Source organism: Equus przewalskii, chromosome 29 (assembly GCF_037783145.1).
Source record: "Equus przewalskii isolate Varuska chromosome 29, EquPr2, whole genome shotgun sequence".
In the NCBI taxonomy this organism is placed as follows: domain Eukaryota; kingdom Metazoa; phylum Chordata; class Mammalia; order Perissodactyla; family Equidae; genus Equus; species Equus przewalskii.
The window spans coordinates 41,506,574-41,519,084 of NC_091859.1; the positions used below are offsets into that span (position 1 = coordinate 41,506,574).

General features: G+C 59.2%; 1 protein-coding gene across 2 annotated transcripts in view; it reads right to left on the reverse strand.

Annotated features, from left to right (window-relative positions):
- Window positions 1-1,788: 1,788 nt before the first annotated feature.
- PHF21B (PHD finger protein 21B) overlaps window positions 1,789-12,511 on the reverse strand; it is a 102,718-nt gene continuing 91,995 nt past the window's right edge. For both annotated transcript variants that reach the window (XM_070600495.1, XM_070600496.1), the window contains exons 7-13: window positions 12,272-12,348; window positions 10,587-10,641; window positions 8,731-8,753; window positions 7,522-7,680; window positions 5,876-5,951; window positions 5,438-5,541; window positions 1,789-3,953 (exon numbers count right to left, since the gene is read on the reverse strand). In XM_070600495.1, the coding sequence (XP_070456596.1) occupies window positions 3,735-3,953; window positions 5,438-5,541; window positions 5,876-5,951; window positions 7,522-7,680; window positions 8,731-8,753; window positions 10,587-10,641; window positions 12,272-12,348 (713 nt within the window). In that variant the 3' untranslated portion in view covers window positions 1,789-3,734. The remainder of the gene's footprint in view (window positions 3,954-5,437; window positions 5,542-5,875; window positions 5,952-7,521; window positions 7,681-8,730; window positions 8,754-10,586; window positions 10,642-12,271; window positions 12,349-12,511) is intronic.

The window sequence follows — 12,511 nt, forward strand, 5'->3', positions numbered from 1 at the left end:
AGCGGTCCTGTGGAGGGAACTCTCATTCCTGGGGTGGAGGATGGATGGTGAGGGGTCTGTCTTTGGAGGGAATTCCTGCCCCGTTCCAGGAGCTGGAGGGCGCCCATGCTGCCCCCAGGCCCTGCCGCTCGGTGAGAGTGAGGCGGCTGTGCTGGACCCCCATGGGATTCCAGGACAAGGACGGGGCGGAGTGCACAACTGCAGGGTCTCTGGCGGTTTCATCACCTCCCCCATCTCGGCTCTCATCCTCCTGCTCGCACCTCCAGCCTCCCCGGGCCGAGCGGACCTGCCGGCTGCCCTGGCGGAAGCAAACCCCCAGGGTGGGGCCCTGAGCCAGGACGGAGGCAGCCCCGAGGCCCCGCAGCTGTGTCTCGGGAAAGGCTCCTTCTTTCATTCGAGAATATGGACTGAGCTCCTCCTCACTGAGTTCTTGACGCTGAGACTTGGTGAGTGAGACTGACCCACCTGCCTGCCTTAGTGAAGCAGACGAAACCGTAAAAAGGTGAACCGTGGTAGGCTGTGAACGTTGAGGACTCCAACAGAGCAGGGAAAGAGGACATGCTGTCTTCGTGAGGGTGGCTGGGGACAGCTGCCCTGAGAGGGGACTGTGGTCAAGTCCCCAGGCAGGTAGAAGAGCCAGTTAGGGAGAGAGCTTGGGAAGAGCATGCTGGGTGAGGCCACAGCATGTGCAAAGGCCCTGGGGTGGTGGCATGCCTAGTGCATTCCAGGCAGAGCAAGGAGGCCATGTGGCTGGAACAGAGCAATGAAAATGAAGAGGAGCAGGCTGGGAGGCAGAAGGGGATGGCGTGCAGTGCCTGGGGCCTTGGAGGACTTGACCTTTGCCAACCAAGATGGGGAGTGACAGCAGGGTTCTAACAGAGGTGCTGTCAGTCTGGTGCTGTGGGATAGGGAGGAGACCGTGTCAAGGGGGTGGCTGCAGTAACCCGTGTGAGATGATGGGCTGTGGCCAGATGATGCTGGTGGGGGTGACACATAGCCGCATCCTGCTCATATTCTGAGGGCGTAGCTGACAGCTTTGCCGATGACCAGGTGTGGAGGGCGAGGAATCGGGGTGAAATCCAGTGGGGCCGGCCTTAGGCGGTCGGGTGTCAGCAGCTGGAGTCCATGGCAGAGGTCCAGGATGGAGGCAAAAGCAGGGAGCCACCAGCATAGAGTCAGAAAGCCAGGAGGCTGGATGGGGCCAGCCGAGGAATCCAGGAGAGGAGAGGTCGGAGCACAGACCCGGGCCCTCCACATTCAGCGGCTGCACGGAAGAGAGAGGCTAGAGGGGTCAGACCATGTGACCCTGGGCCAACTGGGGCTCAGGACTCCCGCTGGGTGGGCACACCTCTCAGTCCCCCCACAGCTGGGTGGTCTCCTCACCCAGCTGGGCCAACCAGAGGCCTCTGCGCAGAGTCTGGAGCCAGGACGCAGGGGCCTGGCCTCCCAGTCTGGCTGCTCCCTTGAAAGGCCACAGCCTGAGCCCCGGGGTGCTTGTGGGACTTGTGAGCCATGCTGCCCGGGAAGCAGAAAAAGCAAGTGATGGTGATACTCAGGGAGAAGAAGACAGGAGCTGGGAGCCGTGGGGACTCCGCCCTCGGGCTCTGCAGCACGCCTGGGGGGTTTCTGTTAGTCGTGACCACCAATCCTGGCCCTAACAGGGCCACCTGCCACCTACCGGGGGAGGGGGCGGGACCCCGATTTCCAGCCTCTGCGATTCCCACCTCCCTGTCCCTCGTGCCCCCAGGGGCCTCTCTGTGGAAGGCAAGGAAACAAAAACCACGGGGCTTTGAAATCATCGACCGAGTTTAATGCGTCGTACAGAAGGAAAACTACATTGGCATATTTAAGACAAACACTTTTTCTCTATCCTCACTATCCACTGGACGGTCTTCCTTGGTCCGAAAAACTAATTCTCAAGACACGTCGGCTGCTACCCCTCCCGGGTCCAAGCTTTCGTAACCTCCCATGACATTTTTAAAAAATTTAATTCAATCCATCCAAGAAGAAAAACCAACCAACCAAAAAGGAACCTGAAGACATTTACATCGCGAGCCACGCAGCAATGCAAACTTAGCATCTAGAGTAACCAATATATATGATGTGTGTCCCACAGTTCACTCTGTTCATCAATAAAAGAATATAAAAATCTTGTTCAACCCAGTGTTAAGTGTATTAAAATAGATCTGTATTGTACAGCACAGTTTCTCCCGGAGTCGTGAAAATGACAGGAGGGACCGTGGCAGTCTCGGGGATTCTGGCCAGCCTCCTTGCTCTGCACCTGTCTGCGTGCGTGTGCGCGTGCGTGTCTGGGGCCGCGTGCGCACACGTACATGTGTATTCAATGCAATTCGGCACCATGTGATATGCTGGGGGTGGGAGCCCCGCGGCTCCCGGATCTCAGCCAGTTGTGCTAAGTCCCTGGGGACTGGAGAAGCCGGGGGTGTGATGCGCAGACGTAGCTCACCCCGAGACGCAGGGGCCCTTTAAGACAGCGTGCAACCCTCAGCTCTCACCCGCTCAAGGACACGGCAAAGAGAGAGTCTCTCGGGTCTCAGGTCTCCGAAGGCCAGACCCTGCTGAGGCCACCACCGTCTCTTCCCCCCGCCCCTCCCCCACACTTCTTATAAAAATGCTCTGGGTCTCTCCAGCGTGGCGCCCCCCCCCCCCCAGGGGTTTCCCCTTCGTCCCCTGCAGCAGAGACTCCTGTCAGCAGAAAAAGAAGTCGGCAAGGGTCCCCCTTCACATTAAATATCTCACAATAAAAACGCCATACAAAAATGGAAAGTTATTTTTTGGCATAGTGTCTGTTCTGGCAAGAAAAGAGGCATGGAATACTTTATCGGCTCTTCGAAAGGAGAAAAGAAAAGGCATCAGTCGTCGTAAGTTGAACGATTCAACCCAAAATAGAAAACCTGCCAGGTGCCCCTCCCCGCCGCCTGGCTGCAGCTCCGTCTTGCCCGAAAAGTCCATGAGAAAAATACATCGATAGCAAAGTGAGTCCAAGAGATCCGCGGGAGGGAGGAGGCGCCGGCGGCGAGGGCGCTCCGAAGACGTCGTGGCGGGCAAGCAGGTGAGCACGGCGGTGTCCCCTCGGGACGCACGTCCACAGGGGTTCTTTCAAGTCAAACAGCTGTGAATCTGAACGCTAATAATACTGACAGACAGGGGCCCGGATTCTGGAAGGCGCCGGGGGTGCCGGGCCCGGGATGGGCCCCTGTGAGGGAGGGGCTCGGAGTCCTAGCTAGATTTGCTACCCACGTCTGTCCCACCTACCCTACTACTCAGCTATGTCTGCGTGTCCTCGGCTCCCGCCCGCAGGACCCCGGGAGGTGCTGCCCTCAGCGGGGGCTGGGGCTGCACAGCCTCCGGGCCCCTCCACAGCCTCCGCCTCCCTCCCTCCCGCCGGCCTGGGGGCAGCACGAGGCCACGGGGACAGCTGGGCCCAGGAGCGGAGGCCTGGGCAGTCCCACCACGGTGGGGGCTACTGTGTGCGTCACCCGGCTTCTGGGTGTCCCGACTAAGGGTGAAGGACGTAGGACTCCATCCCCACCGGGTCCCGGCTCCAGGACGGTCACCCAGCTCCTTCTCCCTTCTTTCCTCTGTCTCCCTCTGTCTGGTTTGACTTTTGTCTGAAATTCAGAGTGTTTATGAATTAAGGCTGACAGAACCCTCAGGTCTCGTGAGCAGGGTCCCAGTAACTTTCCGTGGGTGTGAAGACGGGTCCCTCGGGGTCAGTTGTGCCCCTGAGGGTGCTGGAGGGCAGAGTGCATGGCGGCTGCTGAGGGCTTGGTCCAGGGCCCCGCCAGCAGCGGGGCGGGGCTGGTGGTCGTCATGGTGACCTGGAGCATCTGCTCGCCCTGTATCCGTCTCAGGAGGGACCGCAGGCGGTCCAAGGAGGACTGGGTGCCCCTCTGCCGGGCCAGCAGGCTCGTCTTAAGCTCCAGGCATTTCTGTTCAGGGAAGAGGGGTCAGAGGGAAGGCTCCAAGTTCAACCATGCAGGCGTCCTGGGGCAGGCACCCCCTCAGCCCCCTCTCCCAAGGCCCCTCCCTTCCACCGCAGAGGCTCACAAGACACCAGGGAGAGGGTCTCACAAAAACCAGGTGGCAGCAAGAAATGGCAGCCAGCCCCACAGGAGAAGTTTGTTTTAGAATTGATGGCTAGAAATGATGTGCTCGTGAGCGTGGAAACACGCTCCCTCGTGGTGGTGACGTCACCTAGTGAGCACACCTCTCTCTCCTGCTGGGGGAAGCGCAGGGCCCGTTCTGGCTCAACCACAGCAGCTGCGGAAGACCTTCAGATGGCCGGGCAGCCTTCTGCTGTCTCCCTGCCTGCTGTCCTCCTGGCTTTCGCCAGCGTCCGTATATATCACGGCGATACAGTGATGCAGTCAGGACTGAGGCCTCGAGTCAGAGTTTAAGTTATTTGCTGCTCGGGCAAGTAACTTAAACTTCCTGAAACTGTATCCAAAACTCTAACACAGGAATAACCACAGAGCCTCTTCCTTCGGTTATTGAGAGAATGAAATGAGATACTGCACTCAAAGAGTTTACCAGGGTCTGGCACTGCTGTTACCATCATTCTCACCATCGCCACCGTCACCATGATCATCATCACCATCTCCATCATCACCACCACAACCACCATCTACATCACCACCATCATCACCACCACCACCATCATCACCACCACCACTACTACCATCACCATCATCACTACCACCATCACCATCTCCATCATCACCACCACCACCACCATCCCTGTCACCATCATTACTGTCATCACCACCACCACCACCATTGCTGTCACCATTATCACCATCATCACCACCACCACCATCACCATCATCACCACCACCACCACCACCATCACCATCATCATCATCACCACCACCACTACTACCATCACCATCATCACCATCATCATCACCACCATCACCATCTCCATCATCACCACCACCACCACTACCACCACCATCACCATCATCACCACCACTACTACGATCACCATCATCACCACCACCACTACCACCATCACCATCACCACCATCATCACCACCACCACCATCACCATTGCTATCACCACCACCACCATCACCATCATCACCATCATCACCGCCACCACCATCACCATTGTCTTGTTTATCACCACCCTACAGAGGAGGAACCATTATGTTCACTTCGCACCAGAGGAAACTGAGGTTCCGAGACAGTCAGGGCCTTGCCACAGTCGCAGGGATGGAGAGTAGCAGAGCCGGATGCTCAACGGCTTGAAACTATTTGTCAAAGGAGTCACAGAGCTGCAATCTCCACCTCTGGACTCGCTGGGTGATGCTGGCCTCTGTCCTCTCCTGGGGCCTCGGTAACGGACAGTGAGGCTGTGGATTTACATCTTGTGGCTCTAAGGGCAGCACCCTGTCCCCCTCCGCCCACGCACCTTCACCGCCGAGGCCAGGCGCCGGTCCCGCTCCTCCAGCTGCTGGTGCTCGCTCTGCAGCTCACTGCCTCTCTGCAGCAGCTTCTGCTTCTCCTCTTCTTTGACTGGGGAAGAGAAGGCCAGGCCCCCGGGAAGGGCAGCTGAGCAGGGCTGGGTCAGGGGCGAGCAGGAGAGGCGGAAAGAATCCGAGGTCTATGCCTACAGGCCATTCTGGCCGCGTCCTCCTGCAGGACAGTGGCCATGGCTGGATGCAGAAGGACTGGAAATGCCACCCCCACACAGGAACTGCCCTGCACACGGGACCACTCCTAGGGCCCCTGTTTTCAGTGCTCTGCCCTGGAACAGCCTCCGATGGGCGCTGAGTGAATCCAGAGGCCTGGGGGCAGGGTTGGAGAGAGGAGAGTAGGTGCCCTTTCCCACTCCCCAAGGATGTCTTACCTGTTTTGTGGGTGACGTAGGAGTGCACAATGGCCAGCATCCCGGTCCAGGGCACACCTTCATCTTTCTTTAAGGCCTGGAGAGCAGATGGGGAAATGAGCAACTGCACAGGCCGGGCCCCGCCATGCCCTGGCCGTGTCATGCTGGGAAGGCAGGCCCCTCAGTGCAGGTGGCTCAGCTGTGACCCGGGCCCAGGGCCACACCTGCCTCATGGTCTGGCTCTTAGCGGCTGCTCAGTAAGGACAGCAGCTCCATGAGAGCAGGAACGTGCTGGTGGCCCGGGCCCCTAACAGCGCCTGGCAGGGAGCAGCTCACATTCTTCCTGAATGAATGAACTATCACTGTCTTCTTCCCAGTCCTGGACCCGAGAGCAGCCCAGGCAAGGCAGGGACAAATCGGGGACCCAGGGAGGCCCCGCCATCATGCTGAAGTGGGGGAACAGAATCTTGTCCCTCTCCACATTCCCTCAAAGAGCTGTGACCCCAGGCAGTCACAGTGCAGGGGCTGGCGGCCCCCACCGGGCACAGCCCCACAGCAGCACGTGCCCACCGTACCCACCCTCTTCTTAGAGCCCCACAAAGCCAGGATGACAGGAGCTCACGAGAGGTAGTGTTTTTTGAAATAAAGAGGGTTCCCCTATGATTTTATAAGTAATACCTTCTGTAGAAAAGCATACTTTAAAAAACCCACCACTGCTTCCCACCCGCCAGCCACACACATCAGCACCTGGAAGAATCTTCTCCCAGGTTTTTCAGTCTGCACAGAGTTTTTCTCAGAGAGCTGGTGAGCAAACTGTGCAGCGGCTGTGAGATCTGTTTGTTCTGCTGACGAAGTTTCGCCCTGAACTGACATCTGTGCCAGTCCTCCTCTATTTTGTATGTGGGACACCACAGCATGGCCACTGCCAAGTGGTGTAGGTCTGCACCCGGGAACTGAACCCGGGCCACCAAAGTGGAGTAGGCTGAACTTAATAACCACTAGCCCACGGGGCCAGCCCAAGATCTGTTTTTTATCTTTATTTTTAAATTTTTTTTTGAGGAACCTTAGTCCTGAGCTAACTATTGCCAAACCTCCTCTCTTTGCTGAGGAAGACTGGCCCTGAGCTAACATCCGTGCCCATCTTCCTCTGCTTTATACGTGGGACGCCTACCACAGCATGGCTTTGCCAAGCAGTGCCATGTCCACACTCAGGATCTGAACCGGCGAACCCCGGGCCACCGAGAAGCGGAACGTGAGCACTTAACCGCTGCGCCACCGGGCCGGCCCCTGGCACTCTTTTTGCAGTTTGCCTTGCTGGTCCAGCTCTGCCTGGAGTCTGGGACTGGAGTCAGAGGTGAAGCCACTAAGTCAGACACGGGCAGAGGGACCTCTGCTCAGTCCACACCAGTGGTCCTCAACCAGCGATGCCTGAGATGGCCGTGATGGGGGTGCTGTTGGCATCTAGTGGGTAGAATCCTGCAGTGCACAGGGCAGCCCCCACAACGCATTATCCTGCCCCAAACGCCGACCGTGCCGAGGCTGAGAAAGCCTGTTCCACACCAGCCCCTCTGCCCTCCCATCTCTGCAGCCCAGGTTTGAGTAGCCTCAATGTGCCACGGGAGGGGGCAGGGGGTGCCAGCGCTAGCAGGCGACACAGCCTCCCATACCTTCTGCTGGCACTTGGGGCACACCCACACGCCCTTGGGCGCCGTCCTGAGGGGCGGGTCCAGGCAGCTGAGGTGGTAGGCCCCTGGGCAGGTGCCACAGGCCTGCAGGTTGGCCCCTCGCTTGCAGGCGGCACAGTGCTCATCGTGGGTGATCTCGTTCTGAAAGAGAAGGGTGGGCAGGCGGCAGGTCAGCCAGGTGGAAGCAGGCAGCTGCCACCTGACCTGCTTGTGACCCAGCTTCCGCCAGTGTTTCTCAACAGCTCTGAGAGGGAGGGTGAGCCCCAGAGGGCAGCCATGTCGGGACAGGCCTGGAAACCAGGAGGAAGAGCAGCATCCGGGTTTCCTGCCTTGAAGCCAAGGCCCCTCCAGGACTGTGGGCGCTGCGGGTGAGGGACTCGAGCTTGAGGAGTCTCCTGTCCCCAAACCCGTGCTGGCCGGGCCTAGGGCGGCTGTGGACAAACACGGCCAGGCCCACCAGCACGGATCTGCGACCCTGCAGGTTATCGTGGCAAACAACGCTGTGTAACCAGAGTCTATGCCTGTCACCTCTTGCTTCCTAGCGCCTTGACCCTTAGCCAGACAGGCGGGGACTGGAAAATTCTGTTAGAATTAGATCCGAAACTTAGTAAAGAAAAACGTTGAATAAACTCTGAGGCCATGCCCGCAAATGAGGTCATTTCCCAGCCAATGTTCTGGGAAGCGGGCACGTGGTGTGTGCACGGGGGGCTGGGGTCTCACAGGGTCACAGAAATGTGGAGTGAGACCCTGGGGATTCCCAAAGCCAGCCCCTCATGAGGTGGGCAACAAGGACCAGAGAGAGCCAACTCTGTCCAGGACCACACAGTGGGGCTGGGCAGAGGCAAGCACAGCCTGGCTGGCATCCAGCATCAGGTGCTTCTCCTTGGGCCTTCGTGGCTCCCAGGGTCCCTCCGTCCTCAGCACTGTGCAGGGAGAGCGCCTGCTCGACCTGTGGGCTGAGCCCGGCATCAGGGACCGACTTTGCAGAGCAGGTGGGAAAGGGGACCGGGTGTTGTGCAAAGCTCTCAACACCGAGGACCCCTGCTCAGAGCCTCAGCTTCAACTCTTTCCTCTGCCCCGCTCCAGGGCAGCAGGACACAGGGCCCTCCCTCCTTGCCAGGAGCAACCCTACCTGGACTGTAGGGAAAGCATGCCCCACCCACCCAAGTGTGAAGATGAGGGGACACGTACCTTCCAGCAGGGGTCCTCATTGGCTGGCACAGGGAAGAAGGGCGGAGAATATGTTAGTGGGCATGGGAGGGACACCAATCCAGACTGGAGTCCACGAGGCCCAGGGTGGCTGAGGTTCTCACCCGGGGCATGATGGGAGTATCACAGGCCCCGTGACACGTGGGCTCTTACCCATGGCATGATGGGAATATCACAGGCCCCCTGACATGTGGGTTCTCACCCGGGGCATGATCGGAGTAAGGGTCTCTGCCCTGGTCACAGCCAGGAGCCACTATGGGACAGGCTCACCATAGCTGCTGAGCTCTGAGGAACACGCTGCAGTGAGCACTGGGTAGTGGAGGGAACCATCGCTCCAGGGACCCCTCAGAGGCACTTATTTTCAGCTCTTTTTTGGCCGTAACCCACTCTTATTCTACCAAGTGATGCCAAACCACACATTTTAATGATCACAAAAAATGGCTGTCCTTTTAGTTTCTGGGTCAGACCTGTCTGCAAATAATACCATCCAGCTGGAAGAACAGCTCCTGTGTGTACACAGCACTCGACAGTTTACAAAGTGCTGTCACGTTCGCTTGTCATGTCACTTTCCCAGGGCTGAGGGACAGGTACTGTTATGAGCCCATCTTACAGGTCAGTAAACCAAGGCCCAGGGAGGTGATGTGACATGTTGAAAGCCACACAGAGTCTCAAGAAGCAGGCAGTCATCCCGCCCCAGGACTACAGTCATGCGTCACTCAACAAGGACACGTTCTGAGAACTGCATCGTTAGGCGATTTTGTCGTTGTGCGAACATCATCGAGTGCACTTACACAAACCTGGATGGTACAGCCTGCTCCACACCTAGGCTCTATGGAACTAATCTCACGGGACCACCATCATATATGTGATCCCTCGTTGACCAAAATGTCATTATGCGACATGTGACAGTATTCATTTTTTTCTGACTGAAAACAAAAAGTGACTTCCTGGCTGTATTTGAGGATGTGGGTTTCTTGGCTCCCCTGAGGTCCTGCGATGGCGCGAGGCTGGCAGAAGAGGGAGGGGTCCAAGCAGCCTTGGGTGGAGGCCTTGGGCCAGGCCCAGCCTGCTAGAGCTGGGGCTCCCAGTGCCCTGGCTACACAGCAAGTCAGAGGCAGAGCTGGGCGGAGAACCCAGGGAAGGCACAGGAGGGCGTGCGAGACGAGGACTGAGAGCCACCAGCCCAGCCGGGAGGTAGCTGGTGCCTGTGTGCGGGCGGAGAGAGGTTCTTTCCAGGGCCGTGTGGTAGCAGGTGGCGCCTGGGCTGGGCCACAGGGCAGAGGCCACCACGCCAGGCACGCCCAGGCCCTGGGCAGCAGAGGCTGCACATGGAGGTGGTGGGATAGGGAGGCCGGGGGAGGCTCCTCCCTGGCCCGTCATCCACACTCCCACCCAGGCCAGCCCTGTGGTCAACGGGTCCCGCCACAGTGGCCTCTGAGCCCACGTGGCCTGGTTCTCTGCTCAGGATCACACCGGGGTGGGACAGAGGGGCAGCCCGGAACCCTGGGTCTGGGCCTCATGTGTGACCATGGCCCACACCTGCTCAGAGACTCAGTTTCTGCACCTGTCGCATGGGAGCAAGTGCACCGGCCCTCCTCCCCAAAGGAGCCACAGGACGAAGGAGGCCAAGGCGAGGGGGCCTGGTGAGCCACAGTGTGCTTCCCGCCAGAAAGCAGCTGTGTCGCTGTTGCAGACGGGCAGGCTGGGCCCTCAGGCCTGCTGCCACCGGAGGAGGGGGGCTTGGCCAAGCCCAGCCCTGGCCCTGCCAGGAGCGGACGGCCACCAAAGCCAGCTTGGCCCCTGGCTCCAGGGAGACACACGGCCCCATCGGCACTCACCTCTGGCTGTGAGGACCAGGGGCGTGTTGAGATAGTTGGACGCCAGCCGCTTCCTCTGCAGGGACAGAAAAGGAAACCAAACATGCGGTTATGTGGAGCCCTGCTTGGCGCCACTGCCCTGCCCAGGACTCACCCGGGACAGGCTCCCCACTCCAGCTGGACACCCTGGCCAGAGGCAGAAACAGGGGCAGACAGAGGGGACGCAGGGCAGGGGGGAGGCAGGTCAGCGGGGTCAAAATCAGCTGACACTGTGCCCTGCAGGAGGCCATGGAGTCCATCCCTGCTCCCCTGGGGACATCAGTCTCATGCAGGAAGGACGTGTCAGAGATCCCAAACTGGAGCAAATAAGTAACCAAGCTGACATCGGGGTCTCCACCTGTCTGCCTCCTGCATCTTCGTTCTCAGCTGGTTCTGGAGTCAGGTGGGGAAATGAGGGCTGTGGTAGACTGGCTCCCTAACCCCGCCTCTTGGCATGTGGCCTGGGGACCCAAGCCATGAAGAGTGGCCCTTGGTGCCCAAATCATCACGTGTAGATGGAAGTTTCTGGAACATTCCAGAAGGGAGGCTCTAACAACCGCAGGCCATACTGGTCCAGACCCTGATGCTTTGTGGTGGCTTTGTCTGTGGCAGAAGACAGTTCTAGAGTTGGACGGCAGGCTTTGTGCCCCACTCTTTCCCTGTGGCCGGGCTGTGGGGAGGGACCCGTGGAAGGGCCACTCTTGAGGCTACTTATGTGTCCAGGGCTCAAAGGTCACAAGGCTTTGAACTGGCTCTTGATTTACCAATCAGGTCTTCGGCCACAGACTTCGGAGACGAGGAGACTTCTGCCCACGAGGAGTGGACGGTGTCATCAATGAGCACAGGGAACAGGCCCCCACTGCAGAGAAGATGCCAGGCCCTCGGGTGGAGGTTTGAGAAACAACTGGCAACATTCTCACAAAAGGGGGCCAGTCCTTGGGGCACCCCGTCTCAGGGACAGGGCTTGGTCAGAAAGCCGAGGAGGAAGTAAAGGGTATAAGAACACAGATGTGGGGCGTGTTCCCCGAGCAGGAGCCGGGGAGGGCAGGGGGCTGTGGACCTGGCCCAGGTGGGCTCTCCTAACAGGGTGGTCGCAGTGCTGGAACGACCACCGCTCCGTGGGAGCCCTCCCTCCCAGCCGAGTTCCAGTTCAGAGACCTGGATTCGGGATGACCGGCCCAGATGGACCAATACTCTGGGGAGGGCGACGGCGTTTTCTCGACCCTCCTCCGGGCTCAGCAGAGCCCTGTGGGCCTGCGGCAGCGCCAGCTCAGGTCTGGAACGTGCCAGGCAGTGGCCTCTGGGAACATCGCTCTACTTTGGAAAGCTGCCCCAAGCTTTGGACTTCGGGGCCCTAAGGAAACTGCCTCCCTGCTAGGGGGCACTTCCAGGGTGTCGCTCCCCACGGCCTGCGACCGGACGACACGCCTGAGCATCAGGCCACCAAGAACCTGGAAGCCTGCCGCGCCCTGCGTCCCCACCACTCTCCCCACGGAGGTTACTCAGGGAACACCCCCGACACCGTCACCGCCCACATCTGATGGTCTCAGTGACTCTGATCTCAGGAGGTGAAGGAAGACATTCTTTATTGTCATGCCCCGAACTGCAACCCCAGGGGACAGGGAAGGAGCCCACCCTTGGTTCCGGTGCGCCACGGTGGGCCTCACCTCTGTCTCCAGGAGGCCGCTGTAGGCAGGCTTGGCTGTGCTCCTCCTCTTGCGCTCCTGGCGCTTGCTCTGGATTTCTGGAAGGGCACAGATGCAGCAGTCACCCATCTGCCTGCCTCGGGAAGCCCGCACTCCTCTGCCAGCCCTGGGCACCACTGTCCCCAACAGCCCAGATATTCCGCATCACGCCCGGCCCCCACCCCATCTTATGGGCCAGGCCCAGCCCAGCCTGCCGCGGGG